The 26,528-nt window shown below is 38.3% G+C and overlaps 1 protein-coding gene across 3 annotated transcripts in view; it reads left to right on the top strand.

Moving 5' to 3' along the window:
- Fgf14 (fibroblast growth factor 14) overlaps positions 1-26,528 on the top strand; it is a 455,655-nt gene that overhangs the window by 295,020 nt on the left and 134,107 nt on the right. The window contains exon 1 of one of the 3 annotated variants that reach the window (XM_075949982.1): positions 22,436-23,206. The exons of the other annotated variants lie outside the window; for them this stretch is intronic. Coding sequence (XP_075806097.1) covers positions 23,014-23,206 — 193 coding nt within the window. The 5' untranslated portion in view covers positions 22,436-23,013. Of the gene's footprint in view, positions 1-22,435; positions 23,207-26,528 lie in introns of those variants that run through there. 3 annotated transcript variants of the gene reach the window in all.

Here is a 26,528-nt window from a genome sequence, read left to right as displayed (position 1 = left end):
TGCCATATGATGAATGTTATTTATTTACACATGTATGTGTGTATGTATGTATTTTGGGATCTGGAGCTCTAGGGTCCCCAAGGACTTTATCTTTTTCAACATTTTCTTCTTCCAATCTCTGTTTCCCAGCTCTCCCTACAAGCATATTCCATTTGCATGATTTCTTGTGTACTCACTTTTTCTTTTAATAAATGTTTATTGAATTTTACTGGGTGCCAAGTGCTCTGTGCTCTACTTTAATGAAGTTTGCTTTCTAATATAGAGAGGTAAATCATTAAATATATAAAGACAAGAATCAAGAAGGAATGCCATGTGTAGACACAATGTATCTGAATTGTTTAAGGCAATTACTTTAGAATGTCTCTCTGAAGATATGGGATTGGAGGATGAACCTGAATGACAGAAAACAGTCAGCCCCGTGAGTATTACAATAGTTAAAAGCAAACTTGTTCTAAATTGTTTCAAGATTGCACAGGCATTTTATGTCTAAAGAATGGAAAGTAGGTCATCCTGTCTCCCTATGCTGTTTCCATTTCACCTTGAAAAGGAGAGGTAAGCTGGGGGTGTTTTCCTCCTGTCTTCTCCTGGAAAATCATGACTACACTGAATATCTCTACCCACCTTCTCTTTTCCTTTACCACTGCCTTTCAGGTGTTTCCAGAGGAAGAGGTGACCTTGTTTGGAAGATTGGCCAATTGCCCTTTAAAAATCTTCCCTTACTTACCCTAAGTATGAAAGTCTGTCTATTTAGAAACCACATGCATTAGTTTCTCACTAGGTACCTAAGGCATAAGAGTGCCTCCCATTTATTTCTTTGAAGCACTTCCAGGAAGGTGACTCAAGTTGTCTGCTTTGCAGGTCCTCTAATTGGCCAAGGTTTATTTGCTAAGTTGAAGAATAAGAAGAAAAAAAAAAACACATTCTGGAGTTATGTGAATGACCTTGTTCTAATTCCTCTGTAAAGTTCCATTTTACCTCCAAGACAATTCCCTCACCTTCTCCCTTGAATCATTTGGTTCTTTTACTCTCTTACACTTCAGTTCACCTCACTTCTTTCTGGAGCATGCCCTTTTCATAAGAGGAGAATTTTTATAGCTTTTGACTCCCCATTTTTGTTTCTAAAAAGTTAGACTACACACAAATCATGAAGCTAGATGCATTATATCCTCTGCATAGCAGGACTGTTTCCATGGATAATGCTGTTATGCAAAGCAGATTAGCATTTGCTTTCTGTGAACAGAGGACAGAAAGAAAAGGGAAGGCTATATGATTTCAGGATTTCAAGTCTGAATATTCAAGATAGAAAGCTAGTGATCAAGGGTACATCTCAGAATTTTGACTTAAACAGATCCTCTCTGGGACCTTTCTTTCTAATTACTACTTCATTTATCAAGCTAACTCAAGAAGAAAGTTGTGTTTATCTTCAGGGATGAAGGGTCTTCTATACCTGCTAGGACCAAGGATATTTGGGCAAAAATTAGGTGAGGAATAAAAATGTTACAGCTAATCAAAACCATTTCTAATCATCACATAGATGATTGCGTGTAATGGTTCTGTTGGTATATTTAAGTCAATTTCCAGGAAGTCTAGAGAAACACTGCCACTAATAAACAGGGAGAAAGAGATTTAATACTGATGACATACACAAATTACAGAGTTAGACCATGAGAAGAGTTAGAGAGCAACAGAAACCTGAAACTTAGCAGGTTTTATTCATCCATCACACTGTTTTCCCAACAGCATCATCAAGTCCTCTTGATCCCAGTGTGCTTGCTCTTAGGTAGGGTCTATCTAACTTGTTTCTCTGTTTTGAGTTAGATATTTAATTTTTGAAGAATGGCCTGTGCTTTGCAATGTATAACTTTTAGTGATATCTCAGGTCTCTCTTCTTTAGACGCCAATACCTACTCTCATCTCTCATTTCTGATAACTGATTAAGTCTCCAGGCATTCCCAAAGTTCCTTGTGGGATCCAAATTATCCCACTGGAGAAATCCTGCTTCTGCTGAAGGTATTTTTATTTTATCCTTAAGAATTAGACTATTTGTGTCTTATCAGTTCCATTGAAGGATTCACAGAAGATTCAGGGGAACAAAGATGCTGTTTGATATGCTTATTAGGTTACATAAAAAATGCAATAGAAACACCAGATGGGCTAAGGGTAGTAACTGCATCTAAAAAGATACTTAATTTTGGCACTCCAAGGGGATCAGTTTTAAAAGAAAATAAATTACCTATTTTTATTAACTGAGAGATGCTTAAATCATCTATATTTATTTGTTTCTGTATTTAAGGGAGAGAAACCAAGGCTTTGTGCAAGTTAGGCAAACTCTACAACTAAACTGCATGTCTAGACCTGATTATCAGTTTTACAGAACTAAAATTTTCTCTTTGACCTGGATTTTTATCAGGACAAATGTGGCACCATGGTATTTTAAGAGCAATTTTCATTAGGAATAAATTAATATTCTTCCCATATTCATTTCTACTCAGAACCCAAGAGATAAAAGCAGGTAGAATAATTATAAATTGTAATTTCACAAAGATGCTTTTGTTAGATATTCATCTTAATTACGTTTACCAGTATGACAAAAAGAGAAGCTGTATACATTATGCAAAGCTTTTCTCTTTGTGTCAGTGAAATTTTTCCTTGTATCATGAACAAATGGTACTTTCTGTTTGCAAAAGCTTTCTACTTCTTATTTACAAGTGGATTCAGTCACTAAGACCAACCTCTACAGAAGTTGCCAGTAGAAGCTCAGAGAGTAGACTCTGGTTTATCCACCAGTATTCACATAGCAGTACACTGTGGGGAGAATCCTTCAGGGAATCTGGCCTCAGTGGCAATTTTAACAATATTCTATATGAAGAAATGGCATAACTAAATAGTGTTTCAAGCATGAAGTCAGGATTTTTATGAATGACATTGATTCAGCACAAAGACAAGTTAGTTTTCAAATAATGCATTAGCTTATTCAGCTTGTTTTGATAAAATATAAAACACTGAGTAACTTTACAATAGAAATAAACTTTCTCAAATGTTTAGTGTCTAGAAGGCCAAGATCATGATATTATCAGGACTGTTTTTTTTTTCAATGACTCATTTCCTTGGTTTATGGTGTGTGTGTGGCGGGGGGCTGTTGCCATTCTTTCTTTTCATGTGGTCTCCTTTGTATGGAAACATTACTAATATCTCTCTTGTGTCTGGATTTCCCTTGATCTAGATATCAGTCAGATTAGGTTAGGGTCTTCAAAACAGCCTCATTTTAATTTACCCTGTCTCCAACTAGAACATATTCTGAGGTAATACAGGTAGGAGGTCAATACAGAAATTTAACAGATTTGAAGGAGAATATAATTCAGCCTGTATAATTCAATACATAGCCTGTATGTTAATGACAATATCAGAGGAACTCTACTAACATTCATTGCTTCAAGTAGGCTTCATTAATCCAAATCAGACCATGGATGTAGACAGGAATGTTATCCATATTAACAGTGGATTTTACTAGTTCTTAAATGACTTTCATGGCTGAGGAGTAGACATTTTAGTGCTGTGACAGAATTAAAGTGCCATCCATTTATCTATATTGCACAGAGATATGAGCTCCATAAAACCCAAGACATTATTCTGCTGGTGTTTTTAGGCACTCGCTTCAATATAACATCTTTATAAATGAGTTTCTCCTATATATTCATTAGTTTTTCTGTCTAGGAAAAAAAGATAGACAGACATATAGGTAGGTAGGTAGGTAGGTAGGTAGGTAGGTAGGTAGGTAGATAGGTAGACAGACAGACAGACAGACAGACAGACAGACAGATAGATAGATGAATCTTGGAGGGTAAATTGAAGTTTCATAGCCTGTTTTACTATTATTCTCTGTCACTCATATAACCTTTCATCTTCCAACAGTTATTCACATTTATAGTACATGCTAATATTGAAAAGGTGACAGTGAACAAACAAAACAGCTGACTTTGCTCTGGAAAGCCAGAGAAACAGGACAGAGGAACTGTCAATAGCATACTGAGCTCATAGGTTTTGACTTGTCAAAATAGCCTCTCTTGTGGAATAATACTCTTGTACACTAAATATTTGTCTCTTGAATTGGTTTAATAGAATGCTGATTGGCCAGTAGACAGGAAGAAAGATAGGTAGGTGACCAAACTAAGGCTGATGGGAAGGAGAAGGGCAGTATCAGGAAACACCAGTTAGATTCTGAGAGAGCAAGAGGGGCACACCATACTGAGAAAAAAGTACTGCCATATTGCAAAGCATAAATAAGGAATATGGGTTAACTTAAAATGTAAATGCTAGTTAATAGTAAGCCTGAGCTATTCATCAATCATTTATAAGTAATATTAAGCCTCCTTGTGGTAATTCAGGAAGTGACTGCTACGTATTTGGGATTAAGTGTTTCTGAGATAGGAAACTTCTGTCCATCTCCCTCCCCATTCTTAATGTTTTATATAGGACACTAATAAAAATATCTTATCTCATTGATTGCCACAAACATTTAAATATCCCTGGAGTTCCAGTACTTTGAAAAGTATAATCACCCACATCTTAGAGATAGAGGGTTTATAACTAACTTGGGTCTTGGAATTTGTAGTGGCGTTTACTCTGCACCGTGGGTTAGGGCTTTAGACTAGCAACAAGTTTGAGTATCCCTAAAATTTAACTATTTTCATGAGGTATCTAAAAGATACGTTGTGAAATTCTTCTCATTCCTTTAGCACATTGATTTCTAGAGCCTTAATGGTTTGAACACTAAGGAACATTTCAATCAGGCCTCAGCTAGTCTCAAATATCATAACCCTATAGTTGCTCATTTCCCTTATCTTGCAAGTAGAAGGAAGAATTTCTTTTACTTGAAGTGTGGTTTCAAAGATTAAATGAGACCTAGTTCTGTGACATGCACTCAGTAGATAGTAGATTGTATAATTGATTTGCAACAGGACTATTGATAATCCCTCTTTTAAGATATCATACTATGTTTACAAATATCTTGCTAAAATTTTATAGATATCTTCGCTGGGCAGGAAAAGTTACAACACATTAAAAATATCCTTAGACTGGCCATAGCAGCTGCACAACTACTTAGAATAGCAGTTCTGAACTTGTGAGTTGTGACCTATTTGGCAAACCTCTATATCCAAACCTATTTACATTACAGTTCATAACAGCAGCAAATTACAGTCATGAAATAGTAATGAAAATAATTTTATGTTTGGGGGAATCACTACAACATGAGGCACACTATTTAAGTGTTGCAAGATTAAAAAGTTGAGAACCAATGACATAGGAGCTTTGAGGAGAAAGGATACAGTTTTCTGGGTTAATAGGATGCTTCTGCATATTTTCTTTTGTTGTGTATGTGCATGCTGGAGTTGAGTGTGGGCTCAGTAGAATAAGACAAAGAGGTACCCACATCAATTGTTGGTAGAATAGGAGCCTTGGTTGGCTGATGAGCTTTGCACAGTATGTGACGAGGAGCCAAGACCTTCTGCTTCAAATGTGTCCCTCAAGGATGGAAATGAAGCTGCTCCTCTTCAGTTCTCCATGGCAGGACATTACATTTTCTCAGATTCCATCTGCTGTCAGAGTGACTTTTGTGCAGATAATTGTGGATCTTAGAGTTGACGTCATAACTTCCAGATCATGTTCTTGTGCTGAAGCTGCGCATAAGATGAGTCAATGCTTTTGACTTGGTGTTTATTGCATTTTAATTTAACATATCTAACACCACAAATGACAATTATATTGAAAAGAAAGAAGATTAGATAGAGATTTTCATAAATAGATAGATAGATAGATAGATAGATAGATAGATAGATAGATAGATAGATGATAGATAGATAGATGGATAGATAATAGTATAGTATCATTGATACTGCTGAGAGTAACCAGGTTACTTCTATATGTGATTAGATGGGAGAGATGGAAGTTGGAAATGTGTAGCTAAGAACATTTCTAAATAAAATGAGGTGAGACAATAGAGAAAAGTGTAGAGTTTCTTATGGCACTATAATTTCTATCTTCCCCTCACCAAAGTGGGGTTCAATTATTCAGCTAAGGTTTTCTCTTCTCTATTGTTGTAAACCTATGTTAAATGCTGAGCTCAAAAACAAGTAAGCAAACACACACACACACACACACACACACACACACACACACACACACACACTAGATAGTCATGGCCTAGGATTTTGGAACTCGCTTCTTACATCTGGAATTCTTCAAACTAAATATTTTTATTTTTAAAAGTTAAGTTTTAATGGTTATAAAGGGAAGGTGAGCAAACATAGGAAGGAACAGAACTATTTCACTTCAGAACACTTGCTTCCAGCATTTTGCATGTGGCCCTAGAGCCATAAATTCAATCTTTTTTTTTTTTTGCCTTTCTTTTGTGTGTGTGTGCTTTCTTTCTTTCTATTTATTTATTTATTAAACATTTCTGCCTCCTCCCCGCCACTGCCTCCCATTTCCCTCCCCCTCCCTGGTCAGCCCATAGAGCAATCAGGGTTCCCAGCCCTGTGGGAAGTCCAAGGACCGCCCACCTCCATCCAGGTCTAGTAGGGTGAGCATCCAAACTGCCTAGGCTCCCCCAAAGCCAGTATGTGCACAGTAGGATCAAAACTTATTTTATGTTCTTGTGACTTCCTTTTAAGACACAAACGAAAAAGGGCTTCACAGCTCTTTTCCATTAGGCTCATAGTAAGGGAAAGATTGTTTTCCATTAAAGAATTTCGTTTTTCACATACTGGGAGCAGAAATTGCAGAGCTAGGTTACAAATTAACACATGAAAATGTATTTTTCTATAAAATTCTTTTAATCATGTGATATCTTCAACTATTTATATGATATCTTAACACGCATCTTTTAAGGCTTTTATACTAAAAGCACACACACAGGCATTGAACGGTGTATGTATGCTGGACTCAAAAAATAAACTAAGTAATAATCGTAAATGATCAAAAGAAACTTGGGGGTGAAATGGGGCAAGTACAGAATGGTTCAGTAGTGTTTCAGGTGCTTGGCACCATGCTGACCCCAGAGCCACCAGAATCCAGATCCCACTTGTCCCTGTAACATGTGTTTCTGCTATGACGCATATCCAGGTGACTCTAGTCCTTCACAGTCATCCTCTATCTCTTTATTTCCCTTGCTTCTGTAGGCTGAGCATGATTCTATGCTCTGAGGGGATATTGTAATCAGCAGGGCAGGAAACAAAGTCCCTGAGTCAGTGGAGCTGAAAATCTCCATTGTCTTTCAGACAGGGCACAAGAGGTGAGAAGGCAGCAGAGTCCTGAGTTTTTAAGATGATCATAAGTGAAATTTTATTTTAATAGCTTAGTGTTTGTGATTTAAGTGAACATATAAATGTGGATTCTGGAATGCCACAGAAATAAAATGTAAACTACTGATTGAATCGTCAATGAAAAGGGCCTAGAGAAAAAGGGAAGGACTTTCTGAGGATGCACATAAACACCTGGGTACTTAAAGGCATGTCAGAGCTTGGAGGGCAAAATGAAACTCATTCGGATGCCAGAAACTAGTGAGAAAGACTGATAATTTTTTATGTACTTGATGACAGCTATAACTGGTGGATCAATGTCAGACATTGGAAAAACTCAGAAAACGGAAGGCAAGATTAACAGAATATGGTTTTCTTTTTCTTTTCTTTTTTTTTTCTTTTTTTCTTTTTTTCTTTTTGGTTTTTCGAGACAGGGTTTCTCTGTGGTTTTGGAGCCTGTCCTGGAACTAGCTCTTGTAGACCAGGCTGGTCTCGAACTCACAGAGATCCGCCTGCCTCTGCCTCCCGAGTGCTGGGGGGGGGGGGTTCAAAAGAAAAAATATTTAAAACTTTTCATGTAATCAGCAAAAATAGTTTGCTGTAAAGGGGACTGTAAGATGGAAAAAATGACAGGACCTTCTGGAAAATCAAAGATTGGACACTATTTTGAAAATGGAATTATACAACTCAAACAGTCTGAAAAATGGGGAGAATCTGTCTGGTTTTAAATTATTGGAGTACTCAGATGGCAATCTGGTCAGTCTTCATTTAGCTTCTGGAACAAAGCAGAACTATGTCTGTGAATTTAACAACAGTGCCAGGGCTTCTGTGTTTCTACGAAGTAAGGAAAGTGTTGTGGCCATTAACCAAGGAAGGAAGAAGAACACGCAGCAAGTAGCTCCTTCCTTCTAAGATAGAAACAAAGTATTTTATATCATAGCACTTTTTTACATTCAGCACAAATTAAAATACACATACCAAAGAATTAAGCCAATATTGCTAAACCCTCTGAGTCTGTCCAAGGCAGTGGTGGTGGCACACCTTGCACAGCCTAGATATAGTCGGGAGACCTTGGAGCTTCCCCAAAGCAATGCGACTTATTCTCTCTGAGGAGTGGATGGAGGGTTGGTGGGAGGAGGTGGAGGGAATGAAAGAAGGGAAAGGAGTGGGAACTGGATTGGTATCTAAAATAAAAAAGATAGCTTTTTTTAAAAAATAAAATAAAATAAAAAATTTAATTCTTGTTATATATAAAGAAATCAGCTGGACAAAGAAAAGATTAGGCTGTTGGGCCAGATCATCGCCAAAGTGAGTTCCTGTCCTCATTTTAAATGGGGGAAGGACACTGCAATGCAACAGATAAAGATTTCAATTTAGTGCCTTAAATTACTAAAATTTAAAAACAAAATGGAATGAAGATACATGGTGATTTTTCTGTTTGTTAAAAGCATAAAATATATGAAAACACATGCACACTAACACAAGAACACACAAGTTTAGGATATTTTGGGTTTTATATTATTTGTAACTTTTATTAGCTCTCAGTAATTTTAGTTATAAAAAGTCTCTCAATTATTTATGAGATTTGATTTTACATTCAGTCTTATTATTATCAGTGAAGCAGAAAGCTCATTTTTGCGTGACATTTCCCACCTTTTTATCCAGTGTGTGTCACTCATTTTATTAAAATATTATGGAATCCATTGGGAGAATGACATCTCTACTTTCTCTTACACTTGAGGTACCCTAGCTTATGGCTAAAATTCTCCCCAAGCTGCTGTCTTTTGGGTTTCTCTTAGTAACTGGACAGTATGATCACATTATCTAAGAGAAGATTTGTTATCAAATATCTATCTCCTAAAGGCCTATTGCTTTGTAGGGCTTTTAAAAATGAATTCTATTCCTTGAGACAAGAAAAGAGAATGGGATTAAGAGCCTGTAGATTTTACTCAGGAATCTAAGTCCAACACTTCAGCTTAGCATTATTTTCTTCCTTCCAGTGGTTGCAAAAAATGAACTATGCACAAGGTGTCCCAGGCCCAGGAAAGCAGAGGCACTACAGTGGGGAGCTCTGAGCAGGAGAGGCTGGGAGCAGTTGGGACCAGAAAAATATCCTCAGAGGCAGAAGAGCTGAGCACTCATTGGTGGGCATGAGTGTAGTGACAAAGGGTAAGAACAACCTTTTGGAATGTTTAAAAAGACAAAAGATAGTCATAAAAGCTAGGCCTGGAGGGCTGTGGAATTAAGACCCTTATTTCTGAGTTCTTTCCTGACTACTAGCTAAATATAACTAAGTTCTAAACTTGGCTGTGGAAAGGATGTTATGTTGCCGTTTCCTGTTTATAGTAAAATATTCCTGACATGAATAAGTCTGAAACGGGTCCTGCCAGAACTAAACATCACTAAGCCCATTTCATGAAGAAGAGAACACAAGTGGGGTGCAGTCAAGTTGAACCAAATCCACGAGACATCTTGAAAAAATGCTTTGTGTGAACATTTTATCCCTGTTGGCTGGGAGAGATCTATTGACTAACATGCCTATGATTTCAAATATTTTATGCATGCATGAAATGTATATATGAATGAAAACCAGAAAAAAAGTGACTGCTATTTCCAACTCACAAAGGCCTCTTTTAAGCATTTGGGTTTTTTTGTTGTTTTTTTTTTTTGTTTTGTTTTTTGAGACAGGGTTTCTCTGTGGCTTTGGAGCTTGTCCTGGAACTAGCTCTGTAGACCAGGCTGGTCTCAAACTCACAGAGATCCGCCTGCCTCTGACTCCTGAGTGCTGGGATTAAAGGCATGCGCCACTGATATCTATGGAAGCCAAGTTCAGATATCGGGTCTCAAAAGAAGGATAAAGAATAGCACACCAAGGACCAGAGATGTAGGTACAGGTGAGCAAGGTAAATGTTAAAGCTGGACTTTTTTTGAAGAATCTGTCTTAGATAGGAGTTCTATTACTGTGATGGGACACCACGACCATGGCAACTCTTATAAATTTGACTGGAGTGGATTAGAGTTTCAGAGGTTTAATCCATTATCATCATGGCAGGACAGGGAGACATGTAGCTAGACAAAGTGTTGGAGAAGAATCTGAGAGATTTGTCTCTTGATCCACAGGCAACAGGAAATGTGCCTACCACACTGAGTACCTTGAGCATAGGAGACCTCAGAGCCCATCCTTGCAGTAACACATTTCCTCCTACTAAGCCACAACTACTCCAACCAAATTACACCTCCTGATAGTGTCACTCTCTTTTGAACCATTTTCTTTCAAACCACCACAGAGCCTGTTGCTTTTGTTTTTATTTTATTTAAGGCCTCCTGTGGTGTTCTTCACATGAAATTACAAGGTTTCTACAGCTTATCTCCCATTCTGAGTATACACACACACATTTGAATACATTCATGTGAATAAATTACACACACATGCTTATGCACATGCACACACACACAGGTAGGCAAACAGGTTTGCACAATCTAGGAAATAATTCTTGTTCCTTTATTATTCTCTCAAATGGTAAGTTTCATTTGTCTTCAAGTCTAACTAGTTACGGCAAATTCTTACCTAAGATACAGTCTAAATTTCTGAGGAGGAAGGCTAATTGTCTACTACCATCCCTAAAGCTACATTTAAAAGAAATGAAAATGGAGAAGGGAGAAAGGATGTTCAGAATCGATATCTTTCATTTGGTGATAGCCTTAGGCCCCAAATCTCATTTTGTAGAGCATTGCATTTACCTTTAGTTTTATTTAGCTCAATTCTATAGCCCCAAATCTCACGAAAATCCTGTTATAAATTCAAGAAATTAAATTCTCCATGGATTGATTTCTGTGGAGCTCAGAAAAGTGTGTTCTCATAATCCACAGGAGAGCGTGATGCTTCTGTTTCCACAACAATGGAGAACTGCTGTGTCCTGCTCCCTTTGTCTTTTTATTCTGAAAGATGTAATAATTAAAATAAAAAAATATTTCAGTAAGCAGATATTACTAAAGAGGTTACAGCAAATGATCACAAGACATACTGGGCAGGGAGTAGGGGAAGGCAGGAGTTAGAGATTCAATCAAATGAATAGCTGTTGAATAAACAAATAAGTAGATACAAAAAAAAAGAACTTCATTTTAAAAGTTACTGGGGACAGAGGTACTCTGGAACTGTTCATGGTAGTGGATTGGGTCAGTGACTGTATAGTGCTAGAACCAGTTTTATGTTCCCGTATGAGATGTAGAGGGTAGCTGTGATAGACTGGATAACAGCCTCTCAAATTTGTACACACCCTTTTCCCTGAAACCTATGAACATGATAACTGTATGAATTTTGTAAATGTGACTGTGTTGAATGTCTTAAGATAGGGATTTTGGTTTGAGTGGACAAGCCATGAATGTTCTTATAATGAAAGAGGCAATAGGATCAAGTCAACTGTATGGGGATGTATCAGTTAAAGAAGTTGAACTGATAAAAAGAATGGTCCATGAGACACAGAATAATAATGCTCTTAAGAGGATTTTTTTCAGAAAACAATAATACATCAGTTCTCCTCGGGGTATTAAAAAATCATGGCCAATATCTTGATTTAGCCAGTAAAACTGAATTGGTACTTGGACCTTCCAGGACACTAAAAAAATAATTGCGTTATTGTATATGTAGCTAAGACTGTGGGGATACTTTTACAGATCTTATGGGAAAGTTACACTGTAGGTTACTAAAAAAGAGAGACAACTCCACGGTTAAAAGCACATGTTGCTGTTTGATGCTCATCAACTATGATAAACAGCTCACCATCTCTTGGAACTCCAGCTCCAGGAGATCAGGTCCCCTCTTCTGGTCCCTATGGGCAACTGCATTCATGTGCTCATGCTCTCAAACACACACACACACACACACACACACACACACACACACACACACAAATATATTTACTTAAAAATAAAATCTTTTACGAAAGCATGGGGTTGGGATTTAGGGATAGATTCTTGTTTTGGGGTTCTGGAAACAAGGTAGCAACTAGAATCGGAAATAAGGAATCAACCATTTCATGATTTTAACACTCCGGAGTGCATGTACGTTGAAAGCTATTTTCACACATATATTTCAGAATGAGCTAGCAAGATCAAAATGGATTAATAGCAACTTTACCAGAGTCCTGAGGCTTTTGGTATTTAGTTAGATTTCCTGAAGCCCTGTTCACTAAGGTAAGGATTAGTTCTAGATATTAGAGCATACAGAATGTTATTTAGGGGGAAGGAATCTTTCAGTAGCAGGATTTTAGTCTGTATAATACACCAGTCCTCCATAGACTTCCAGATCATGCCCTTAAGGGTATGATCTTACACTCTGTGTTTTGTTTTTCCTCAACTGTAAATTCTTAGTTGTTAAATTGTGTCAAAAATCAGGTTATAAAAAGTTTGAGATCACTATTAGAAATACTAGAGAAATTCTCTTAAAAAGTTTATATTGCTGAGATTAGGGGATCTTGAATTTATCATTAAATTATACATTTTCTCTCAATGAATGTATTTCACTTTCAGAGCGAGAAAGCATAGCATTAGATGCCATGTGTTTGTTTTTCTTAATCCCCTCCTCTTAGGAATTAAGGGTTCTTATTTTTGATAAATAAAATCTGTGAATCTGATACTATGAAAATACACATGAGTATTTTCATATAAAATTCAGAAGGTATCACATATTCATAATGTCATTAATGAGGATGCCAGGAGTACTAAGTTTCTAGATATAAGTCCCTATTCTGTACTTGATTCTATGGCAGATGGTTTGATTTCAAATGGCTGACTTCTGGATGACAGATTCTATAGGAGAGAAAACAAATGCATCTGCTCTGTGATTTCCCAACAGAGCAGATTTGATAATCATTTAACGTCACTGAATCTCCCTACTGTGAAGTTGGATCATGACATATTCTTCACAAACTACAGCACAAGCATTATTTAGATGTTTTATAAATCTAGAGGCATAGTCTTAGTTAAAATTAAAAGAATTAGAGCTTGTGCACATCTTCCAATTTACTACTAATTCCCACTTAAGCATTAGCTTCAAAAATATGTTTTTTTTTGGTCAAACTATTTATGCATACTTGTGGGGCACAATGATAATACAATATATGTTGACAGTGTTCAATGATCTGGTCAGCATAATCAGTATCCCTGCCTTCTTTTTTTGCACTTGCGATTTATATGTGTTTGGAGCTCTTGACCTCTCTTCAGTATTTTGTAAAGAAGAAAACAGACTGCTACAGCTTATAATTACTCTACCATGCTGTAGAGCTCTTCCTTCTTTGCAGTTGAGGATTTTAGCTTTCATAGATGTTTGAGAGCATACATTATTTATTTCTGTGCTTGACTTATTCCCCTTAACACATTGTCTTCAGGTTCTATTCATTTTGTCACAATCGACAGGATTTTATTTTAGATGAAATTGATATCCTATATTGTACATATGTGTGTGTGTGATTTATCTATTCCTCCCCAGATAAAAGTATGACACTTTTTAGTGTAAGTTTTCCACAGTTTAGTGATTATTATGAATAATACCCAATGAACAGGAAAGTGCAGTTATGCTTTTGATGTGTTTATTTAATTTCCTTTGTGTATAAACAAAACATTTGGGTGGTTGAATGGCATGATATCTGTTGTAGTATGGCCGGCGGAGCTGTGTCCCACCACCCGGCTAGCTCTACCCAAAATAATTACATGGAAACTGTATTCTTTTAAACACTGCTTGGCCCATTAGTTCCAGCCTCTTATTGGCTAGCTCTTACATATAGATCTAACCCATTTCTAATAATCTGTGTAGCCCACGAGGTGGCTTACCAGGGAAGATCTTAACCTGCGTCTGTCTGGAGTGGAAGAATCATGGCAACTCCCTGATTCGACTTCTTTCTCCCAGCATTCTGTTCTGTCTACTCCGCCTACCTAATTTTCTGTCCTATCAGAGGCCAAGCAGTTTCTTTATTACTTAATCAATGAAACAACAGATAGAAAGATGACCCTCCTCCATCAGATATCTCACTTTTAGCGGTTTTTATGTTGTTCTTTATGGCTGTACTGGTGTTGTGTACATCCAAGTTCCATTTTCCAAAACTATTACCAATATTGGTTATTGATGTTTTGATAGAAGTCATCCTGTCTGTGCTGAGATCATATATTATATAAATATCATGTATTTCTCTGGTAAGCATTGATTCATACTTATTGTGTATTTCTTCTGAGAAATATCAATTAATATAATATTCTCACCTTAAAGCAAATTATTTGGAGTTTCCCTACTGTACTTTTTGAGTTTCTTATATATTTCAGTTTTAAAAATAATACCTCATTCTCGAATTGGTAAAAGAAACATACTCATTAGTATGGAACAGAAAGCTTGAAGATCATTGTTTCCCAGCAGCTTCATAATTATCTTGAAAGTATTAGAAATTTACTTGTATGCTCTAGTGTGCAGATATGTATGCCTATGAAAGTGTTGGGTATATTTCACCAAAAATACTAAATACAAATGACACAACGTCTATCTAGAACACAATGAATGTGGCTATTGTACTATTAATGAACATAAGCTAGTTATAATAGTGAGTATAAAGACAAGTATATGTTATTAACATATTATTTACATTTGAGGATATATATATATACACATTTATATTTTGTGAAAGTAACTATTTTTCTATTGAGATGTTAACCAATTTTTGAAATCCAATAATCTATTATTTAAAATTGGTGACATTAGTATATGTACCAGTGATTCAGAAGAAGAGAGCCAGCAATTCAAGTTCTGAGATGAATGCTATGCACATTTTGAAAAAAAAAAGGGTGCTTCTGTGGATGATTTTTCAAACTTATTAATGAAATTTTTAAAACACACTAGAATCATAAAATTAACCATCTGCTATTATCAATATGGTTTTCCTTCCATAGGGAAAATATTCACAGGTTTTGAGCACCAATTGTTTTCCTTTTTCTTTATTTAATCAAAATGTTAAGCAACAAAAAATCTTTCTTACAGATTTTTTAATAGAGGGAAATCTCTTACCTATGTGCAATAAATGTATCCAGCAACTTTAGTTGATGCAACTGTTATATTTATAATGTTACAAATTATTTCTTAAAAACAAAAATTCTTTGACAGGTTTTACATTTTATTCTTTGAATCTAAAATAAGAAACAAAAATTTTGTGCCAGAAAAAAAAACAAAAAAATGTGATTTTGTACTTTGTCACAAAGAGATTAACATCCATTTTAATTACACCGTTGAAAACTGACACCAAGTACATATTAATACTACTTATTGATGAATTTTCTAATATGTAGAAGCATAAATCTATAGTTTCTACATTTCCAGAAGAAATCTCTCAAACTTTTCATGTCAAACTTATTAATCAGGAATATAAAAGCAAATTCCAATATATCATTTAAAACCCTGGTCCACCTTACCCAGAATTAGTAGATATTGATTTGATCATGAAAAAGAAATGCTGTATCCTATTTTGCTCACAATTTAAGAAATGCTTAAGAATTTGAAAAGTGATGAACACAAAGTCAGTCATGTTATAGATGGAGTGAGTTATTCACAGTATAATTTGGCCAAATACATTTTTGGGAAATATTTGCAGAATATTTACTTATTTATACCTTATGAGTCTCTCAATTCTGAACCATAGGAAATACATTAAAACAATCACAAAAAAGATAAAAGACTGGAAATATATTTTTTTTTTACTGAAAACTATGCAAAATCAAATCAAAATACAGGGGATCAAAGGATTACCAAGGTTATGAGTGGTGTTTATAGCTTCTCTGATGTCACTTTCCCATGTTACATTAGCACATGTATTATAATCTATAGGATAACACTGTTTAATAACATGCTTACTCCTCTTTTTGTATACAGTATAAAGATGAATTTTTCCATTCATTGTTTTAGACCTCATAAATTAATGGCAATGATAAAAGGAAAAAATGAATGTTAGACATTTTGTTCCTCTGTTGGCAGAGGCTGCTTGTTTGTTCCCAGCTGCCCAGACCTGAAATAACCACACGGAAACCTTATGAATTAAAACACTGCTTGGCCTATTAGCGTATGCATATTTTTATCTAGCTCTTATATCTTAAATTAACCCATTTCTATTAATCTGTGTATCGCCACATGGTTGTGACCTATTGGTAAGGTTCTATCTGGCATCCGGCATCTGTCTCCTGTGGCAGCTACATAGTTTCTCCCTGAATCTGTCTATTGTCTCACTATATCTCTTCCAGTCTGACTATATTCTGTCCTGTCGTAGGCCCAAGAAGCTTCTTTATTCACTAATGGCAATAAAAACATATTCACAGCATACAGAGGGGAATCCTGCATCATTTCTCCTACAAGGTAACAAGTGAAAAAAATTTCACATAAGCATCATGGTGGTTTGAAAGAAAATGGTCTACAACATGAGTGCCACTATTACGAGCTGTGGCCTTGTTGGAGGAAGTGTGTCACTTTGGGGGAAGTCTTTGAGGTCTCCATGCTCCTATTTGTATGGCTCATGAAACAGTATTTTAAATATTTAACTCTTTAATCCAAACTCCCAAAATCCAATTACTCGAAAAACAAACAAACAAACAAACAAAAAAAAGCCACATGGTCAGTTCTAATACAGCAATAGCTCAGTCCCTGGTACCAACTTCAGTCTTATTTAGGGATTTTGTTGCTGTGAGTAAACACAATGACCAAGGCTACTCTTACAAAGAAGACATTTAATTGGGGTGCCTCACTTACAGTTTCAGAGGTTCTGTTATCATTATGATGAAGGGCATTACGGCTTGCATGCAGACATGTTTCTGAAACAGCTGAGAACGCTTCATCGTGCAGGCAACAGGGAGTCAATTGAGACACTGGGCAGTATCTTAAGCAAAGGAAACCTCAAAGCCCACCCTACAGTGACACATTTCCTCCAACAAGGCCGTACCTCCTAAGAGTGCCACTCTCTATGATATTATGTGGGCCAATTGCTTTCAACCCCCCCAGACTGTCCATCTTACTTGGTACCAACTGTCTGTCGATACGCATGCCCAATTTCTTTCTTTAAAATATTGTTACTTGTTCAGCACTGAGAGGGTATGTATGTGACAATAAGTAGAAATGCAGAATCTGTATCCTTACAGGCCTATAAAAGGGGAGAAATGGACCAAATAAAAAAGGACCCCATAGAGACTTTTTAAATGGTGCATACTCTATGGATCCATAAAACAAGGAGGGTTGTTTGAGTTTAAGGACTGTGATTATCGACAGTATTGTAAACAAACATGTAAATCTATGGAGATGAGCATCAGAATGCGTGCAGAGTATAAAAGCGGTGCCATGAGCACAGGTGATGAGCAAGGGGGAATAAGCTATCTGGAAACAAATTAAGACAGAGGTGAAGCAGAAGCTAGGGTTTGGAACAAGGCTGTGATATAATCTAGATTTTACCTCTGGTGTTTTGGCTACATTGTTGAGGTATGCAACACTGAGCTGCATACAGTGAGTCCCAAGGAAACCATTCGGTTACTTCTTCAGTGGTCCACATGGTGGGATGGTGAGTGAATGGAAGTGACAATGAAGAGTGTGACTATATTGTGTGTGTATTTTGAAGATAAGTTGAGTAGTTCCAGCACCAATATATGTGGGGTTTACAGAAAGAATGAGGCTAGTATAATTCTAGAGATTTGGGCCAGAAGAACAAGAATGGAGTTGCTTCTCTAGGAATGGGAAAGATTAAACAAAGACCAGGTTTAAGAATAAAAAGATAGTAGCTTGGTGCTGGCCATACCAATTGTACATCTTGGTAGATATAGTAATCTACCCTGTTCTTTTCTTAACAGAAGTTACATGCTATGTCAACATTGGGGAAGTATTTACAAAGGCATGCATTGGTACATTAATTGGAAATCATGGTAGGTTAAATAGGGAGAAAAATTGGGGTTGTTTTCTGTTGTGTTTTTCAGAAAATAGATCTATGTCGAGACCTATGCCAGACTGTAAGGTTTTGAGTACAGCACCCAAGTTTCCCTTTGTTTCCCTTTATCATTTAAAACTTTGTTGACTCCCAATCAGGGCTGAATAAAAATTTGTTGACTCTCAATCAGGACTGAATCAATTAAATAAGTGAATAACTAATGGTGACAAGTTAAATCATCATAAATTGTTATTATTTATTGAATTCCAGATGTGTGATAGATACTACTTTAAGTGTTTAATATATAGGTCATCATTGAATTCCTATAATATCCTTATTGTTAATGACAATTGTGGGGACAAAAATCATGCTGAGTAGAAACAAAATGCTTAAGGATTCAGCAGTCAATTTGTCTCATTCAGGTTGTGATTTTAGCCAACACTTTACATTGCAGGGATGCGTAAAGATTTACCCAGCATTTAAGATTTTCTAGGCAGAGAAGAGAATAAATGTAGATTGATAAGCCGATGGGAATCAGACATCTTCTAGAAACCTTAAAGGACAGCAAATGATGGAACAATTCATTGCCTTCCAGAAGACTGGTGTTTCTGTGGTATTTTACATGCAAGGAGTATTTACTACTCATAGACTCTGAACATGTGAGAGACGGGATAACATTTTGAACATCAGGATATACAGAGGAAAGTTCACAAGTTCACTCAATATTGACTAAGGAAAAGTGGGGAAATGTACCTGAAAATATATGCTGTGGTACAAAAATTTTGGAATTGCAAAGGAATGCACAGACTATGAGTTCATGATCTAGGGGATTGTATTAAATAGCTGACTTTTTTGTGTACGTTAAGATAGCCAGGAATTGAGATAGAGTGTGCTCCTTGGGCAGAATTGAACAGACTTGGCTATTTCTGTTTGAAAGATGCAAAACTTGAATGCAAAACTAAAATGACTTTGGAGGTCACTATACACTTAAGAAGCTGCAGACAAAATAAAGAAGGAAGAGCACTTGAAATTGGAATTCACACTCCTAAAAGTTTAGTCAGAAAATCCCCTTTCTAAATTACCTTTCACCTCTCCCATCCCTCTCTTTCCCTCTACTCCACTCCCTTCCCCTCTTCTCACTTGTTCTCTCCTTTCTTCTTTTCCCTTACTGCTTCCTCCCTTCCATTTTTCTCTTTGCTTTATATAAAGCCAAAAGTGAAATTAGTAGCTCTGAAGTGTCTCTGAGACCCTAAGAAGCCTTGTCTCTATGGTCCTTTCCTGGGTTTGCTTTTCTGTGCACCTGCCCTAAATCAGGTTTCTCTCCAGCTCTGCACTGGCTTTTATCACAGCTTAAGACAGCAGATGGCTCTCTTGCGTTTTCTTTCACTTATCGCTATCTGTAAACAGCCAAGCAGCCTTTGGGAGAGAGAAGAGGCAAATACCAGGATTGAGCTAAAAAGACCCTGATTATCCATTCCTGCTTCAAGCTCTTTTAAAACATAAAGCCACATCGAATAGAAAGGACTGCTGGAGTTCCGATAGATTTTACTGTCTGAATACATTCTGCAACTCAAATCTCTGCTCCAGGCACATTGCCAGGGGTCGGGGTTGAAAAATCGCAAGCGAGCAGGGTGGTTCTCCGGTATCAAACAGCTGGAAGCAAGCAAACAGGGTGGTTCTCCGGTATCAAACAGCTGGAGGCCTCGGTTCCCAGGTGTGCTGTTACTGTCAGCAGAAGCTGTGATGATTAATTCCTTTCTATCTGAAAAAAAGAAAGGAAGGAAGAAAAGAAGAAAGGATGGAGGAGGAAGAGAGGGAGATAAGAGAGAAGGAGAGAAGGGGCAGGAAAGAGAGAGGGAAAGAGGAGAGAAGAGGGGAGAGAGAGAGACTGGGGGGAGAGAAAGGGGGGTAGAGGGAGAGGAAGAGGGAGAGGGAAGGGAGAGGGAGAGGGTTGCTTTTAAGGGAGGAGCTTTACAGAGACTTTTATACTCTGTGCTTCTCAAGTACTGCTTTTTCAAGAAGGGGTGGCAGCGGGCCAGCAGGGTTCCTGTCCGCAGTACTGAACCTCAAACTCTCTGGAGCTTGTGGAAAGGTAAAGAATGAGAGAGGGTGACTTAGGAAGCCCCAAATCAGATATTTTTGAGAAGGCTCCCAATCAGAGATTTGGGAGAAATCACGGCAACCTTAGAAAGAAAGAAAGCAATAAACACAGCTGCTTAACCCATTCAAGTTAACAAAGAAAAAAAGATGGTTTTTGGGTTTGTAGTCAATTTTTAAGGTCATTACATATCACATCGCATCTCACTCTCTGAAAACGATGCCACTACAAAAATCTTTATGTAAATCTGTTTGTTTTAATCATGAAGTCATTCAGAAATTCCAAACTAAAACTTTTCAAATGTCCAACTAGCTTCTTTGCAGTAATGGCTCTCAGCAGGGTCTCCCCCCATCCTTGACACCACGATTAAACCAAAGAAAAGCCAATACTTCTATTCACATTTTATCAGGGTTGTTCATCAATCTGTAGACCACCTTCTTTCTTTATGAGTCATGACATTGTTTCACAGATATATACACAAAATAAATTGGTATTCCCCTCTTCCCCCTGTTCCCCATTTAAACTAATGGATGATGAAACAATGTAAACTTCCTACAAAGCATCTCTAAAATATTTCTCTTAATAATTGTGGTGTTTATAGATATAACAGCAAAGTGATAGAAATAAGTTATCAACATGCCTCTTAATATTAAAAAATTAAGCCTGATATTAATTACCTTTACTGGATCCAAATCTACATACTTCTATTACAGCAAATAAATGTTCCTCCCCACAGCAGCTGAGGGAAGGATATGGGTGAGTTGTGGAAAGTCCAAGTCCAGCTTCCCTGGAATATATCCTAGGCTGCACTTCCCTCATTTGCCTGTTGGTGAGTCTTTGTAGTACTCTCTGACAACTTCCCAGACAAAGAAAAGGTACAATTTTATTCAAAACTGCTCCAGGCACTGTCTGTGTTCTGTAGCCTTTCTTTCCAGTCAAGTAGTCCCTAGAGACTTGTGTGAACCAGCAATGACTGTTGAAACATTTTCCCCCTGTGTACACACTGGATGATTAGAAGTTGGGCTTTTGCATTTCTTTCTCCCTATGTTTCTGGGATAATAGGCAAGACAAAGGGTGCATACGTGGACGGGGAGGATCCAGCTCTAGTACTTGGATCTATCCCTGCAATGCATCCTAGAAACTACAACCTCAAACTGTCCAAGCATGAAGAGCTTCTCCCCAGCTGCCCTTCCTTTCTTGGTTCTTCCTATGTTTAATCATCTAAAGCAGAACGCTGTCAGGGCACAGGCAGGACAACGAAGGGAGGAGGTATCAAGTATTATATTTGAATTTCAGATCCAGCTCAAGTGGCTTTGCTCTCTGGCATTGCTGTTCCATGCAGGCAAACCAAAGGAAGGCAGCCCCTCAGTCTGGCTGCTTTTTGTCATCCTAAGTGCTGCTGCAGACACCGTTTCTCGACCCCATGCTAATCTTTGTGCCAAGACTTCTTCAGTATTCTACCAGGCAATTATCCTAATCCAGTCACTATGTAAGACCTCTGCGGCAGCTGGCAGCGCCTCTTCCACCCGATGGGGAACAGAATTGGAAGCTGTTTCCTCCATTCTACATTAGAACAGATTATCTGTCTCCTCTCCTCTGGTCCTTTTTTCTCATTGTTGCCGATTCAAAATGATAAACTTACCCTTCACAGCAGCAAAGGGGAGAGTATGACAAGTTTGGGTGACTAGGTGAAAAGTGGAGGTGCCTCACTCCCCAGGGCTCACTCTCCTTTGTCTCCTCTGAGGGGTGGGGATGCTTTGAAGCAGAGAGAAGAAACCATCTCACCCTTCAACTGCTGCTGAGAGTTTTCTGTGGACTCTAGAAGCCCTAGCTAAGCTGTGGCAGCCTCGGAAACATGCGAGTTTCAGCTGAGTCAAAGCGCACCGATATTCCTTCAATTCCACCTCTTCAGGCTCACCTTGTCATCCCACCCGGTGCAATTCATTTTACCTTTCTCTTTTTGTTATTATTTTAAATCATTACTGCGTATAGTTTTTATTTCCTTTCTGAAGACACATCGGAGGGGGACCACATAGTTGGGAGGGGATTAGTGGGGTAAGAATGTAGCGCTTTGATTAGAGAGCACAGGGGAGAAGATTGCTCTCTCCAGATGCTGATTTCTAAAGCACTTGACAATCACAGGCAGAAGGCGAGAGCAGACGGTTGTGGCCGCACCTGCCCGAGGGTAGCTCGAGCTGGGCACTGAGACCTGCCCATCGCGCCCGGAGACCCACAAATGCGCTGAGGCTCTGCCGCGACCTGTCCTCCGCCCCTCCATTCTGTGGCCAGGAAGGAAGCCCTCCGATCTGCCAACATCTCACCAGGGAGGCGGGCAGGGCAAGAAAGCTGAGCTAGTAGTGGTGACGACCCCGAGAGGGCTCCAGCGAAACGAGGTGACCTACAGCCACAGCCCTCTGGATTCCGAAGCAGCCGAGACCTCCAGTTTCCCGGGCTGGCCCTGCTGTGTCCTGGGCGCATCTAAGCTCCTAGTCCAAGCTCAGCAGACTGGGCGATGGGTCCGAGTGGGCACTGAGCACCCTCACCTCTGTCCCCAGCCCCTCCAGACCGCTCCTCCCTCTGCTTCCCTCAGGGCGAGCAGCTGTCTGCACCGCCCCTTTCCTCTCCAGTGCCCCAGGCTCCCCTTGCTTCTGTCCCTCCCTCCCTGGGACCCATTCACTGGGCCACCATGGCCGCGGCCATCGCCAGCGGCTTGATCCGCCAGAAGCGGCAGGCGCGGGAGCAGCACTGGGACCGGCCCTCTGCCAGCAGGAGGCGGAGCAGCCCCAGCAAGAACCGCGGGCTTTGCAATGGCAACCTGGTGGATATCTTCTCCAAAGTGCGCATCTTCGGCCTCAAGAAGCGCAGGTTACGGCGCCAAGGTCTGTGTGGGTCACTGTGGGGAGGCGCGCCTAGTTTGGGATGGCATTTCACTGCCTGGATGAAACGCTTAGGGTCCCCTTGCTCCTTCCTTTTTTCATGTTTCTGTCAACCCTTCACTAACCCTCTGATCTTCCTCCAGCGCACCAGAGCGCCTTCCCTGGGTAGCTGTGAATCTACCCATAGGTTGCTCTCAGGCAACCTGTAGCCAGTCACTGGGAACTCAGCCCGTCCAGAGCCCTGAAATTGGCTATCTCCTAGCTGGCTCTTGCTTTCTAATTCTCCTGCAAGCTGGACTCTAGAAATTTGTTTCCACTCTTCCTCCAGGCGTTGGGGCTTCCCAGAGCACAGTATTCTTTCTAGAATGCAGGAATCTGCTCTTTCATAGTGCCTCCCGTCGGGAGCATTGTCCCCACCAGTCAGATAGGAGATGTCAGGAATTGGTGTGCCTCTGGCTTCACATGATCGCTTTAGTTTCCTGCAAAGCCCTTGGTTCACATCCCTTGGTGAAAGGGTCCCTCAGCTGGGACTAATGTAAAAGGAGTGAGCAACTGAGATGGGGGACATGTGAACTAAGGGTTAGGTCAGTAGAGACCTAACAGAAAGCTGGTTAGCAAGGGGTGCTGAACGACCCTCAGACCTGTAGTTAAATTTTGGATCAGAATAGGGTCACCCTCAGAATGAATCTTACTGGGCCTGTTGGGGAAGTAAGTATTCCTGTTTTGTCTCCTTTAACTGTTAAGTTAGCAAATTATATGAAGTACAAACAGTTACTACACAAAGAAGGCCAGAATAGAGCCCTTACTATGTGTGATATTAATTACTATTGTATTTTGAGAAACTACTAGTGACCCTCATTACCTTCTACAGCCTATAACATGTCAGTCTTCACGGAGGAGATGGAGCCTGGGCTCCATCTGGCACCTGTCCACACTGAGTTACAAAGGGCGACTGTTTTAGGAGCATGTGGGATGCTGTGAGAGCAGCATGGGGATTGCTTACTCTACCTAACCAGGTGGGCAGGAAACAGACATATGTACATTAATGGTTGCCCGTGTTTGCCCAGCACAATACATTCTCCCAGCCCAGCTGTGTTTGCTTTTAGTGTCCTGTTGTTCCAAAGACAAGGAAGAGAAGCATTTGAAGTCTGGGTTTCTGTGTGCATTTGTGTATATCTATACCTTTACCAATTTAGGACCAAAAGTTTTTTTTAATGATTTTTTTAGGGTAATGATAAACATGAAAAGGACAATAGTTGGTTGTGCCATTAATAAACTGCAGAAAGCTTGCCGTTTGTTGTCAGCAAGCTGAAAAGAACACATGTACGATATACCTCATGCACATTCTAAGAGAAATGCAGTTGCATACATGTAACAGGAGAGACTTTTAAATGGAGAAAATGGGGCAAGGAGTTTTCAGAGCAGTGTGGCAGCAATGGAGAATAATTAGTCATTTTTACTTTACACAGGATAACTTTAAGTTCATTGATCTGGTCACTGTCTACACCACGGTGTCCTTTCAGGCAGATTATCCATTGGAACACAGCTTTCAGAACAGAGAGCTCTGAATTTGCCGTCTAGTTAAATTTCAATGGATAGATTCTCTCCTGAGTACGATTATGGTAGTACAAACACTGCTGAAAGGGTCTAAAAAGTTACAATGTACATTCTTGAAATATGTAACAATTGGATTATTTTATAAATACAGTCAGTCTGTCTTTTGTATTGCATTGAGTGATGAGAGAGGTGTTATTTGACATGTGAAAAATAAAATCTATTTTTTTTTCTAGTTTAGAAAGATACGTGGGCTCTCTAATAATCAATTTCTCTATTTTCAATGTTGACTGTTTCTTTAATATTCATAATTCTGAACACATACACACACAAACACACACACAAACACTTCAATGGTCTGCAAGTAAGTACATTCGGGGCCATCTTATCACCTTGGGTTTTTTTTTTTTTGAGTATAAGAAAAAAATAAGATTGATTTAGACAATATTTTCTTTTGTTCCTTTTTCATTAACTAAGAAATATGTAAATATGTTCTTTAGTGGCAAAAACCATAGATACAATTATTGAATATCAGACAAATAAATATTCAAGTATTATTTTAAACAACAGAAACATCAAATTGTATGTATATATTTATATATTTAATGGCTGTGATTGAATGCAGTACATATCATTAATTTGATGTATAAATGCTATTTGGGGAAATATATGCATAGTCCATAGAGGAAAAACCAAAGAAATAGAGAATCTTGAAGCATACCCTCAAGTAGAATATGCATTGACTCTTTTTAAACAATGTAAAACAATAGCTCTACATTTTGTGTTTGGTGGAATGGCAATAAACATTTCTTAAGCTTAGGAATTTAATTTTTCCCTTTAGGCTGGTTGTGGTAACACATACCTTTAATGGCAAAACTTGGGAGGTGGAAGCAGGAAGATCAAGTGTTCAAGGCCAACCTTAACTAAATAAAATCTTCTCTCAAAAACAACAAGCAAAAGCCAATCCTTTGTTAAGAAGTAATTTCTGTATTGTCAAATGTATTGGCCAGCACCCAAGCCCTCATTGTATGCTTTGATTGGCTTCTGAATGATCTGCAGAATGGCTGTAGAATGATTGGTGCTGTGACTGTCCCACTTTTCCAGCTTCCCCATCTCCTTCACCTCCTTTGACTTTAGACAGAGGTTATAATCCTGCAAGTTAGCCACTTGTATATGTTTCTTGTATATGTGTATGTATGTATTTCTTTATTCATGTTTGGGGGCACTTTCCTCTCTGCCTGTATCTTCTCTCTACTTCTAGATTTACAAGATAAAATTAATCTTATTCCTGAAAGCTCAGAGGACATGCCTTCTGATAAATCTTTACTCACTATTTCCTATTAAAATAACTCTCAGTGGCATCTTATAATTGTTAATTGTTGTGTATACCTAATATTAATTACTTAGCACACACCTTCAGTTAATGTGCTTAAGAAGAAAAGTCCATTTTTTGTGGATCTCAAATCTTGATAGAATGTTACCTGGCCCTGTGTGCTCATCTCTGCCATTTAACTTGCGGGAAAATGTGGAATACCAAGAGATCCTAACGAGAGAAATGTTTCTGAACCTTAATGTTCTAACGAGATTGTATTAAAATCACAGCCTCTTTCAAATCTTCTTGTTTTTCTACTTTCCGTTAAATGCATGAATAATCTGTTCCTTGAAATGAGCTTTTAGTGAATTATTCACAAGAAATCAATGGTAAGCTAACTTTATAAAAAGAAAGAAGAACACACAGGAAACAACAGTTGACAAATAGCTTTAACCTTTT

The sequence above is a fragment of the Microtus pennsylvanicus genome, chromosome 15 (assembly GCF_037038515.1).
Source record: "Microtus pennsylvanicus isolate mMicPen1 chromosome 15, mMicPen1.hap1, whole genome shotgun sequence".
Classification (NCBI taxonomy): Eukaryota; Metazoa; Chordata; class Mammalia; order Rodentia; family Cricetidae; genus Microtus; species Microtus pennsylvanicus.
Note: the sequence above shows the minus strand (reverse complement) of the source record. Positions and strands in the feature narration are given on the sequence as shown.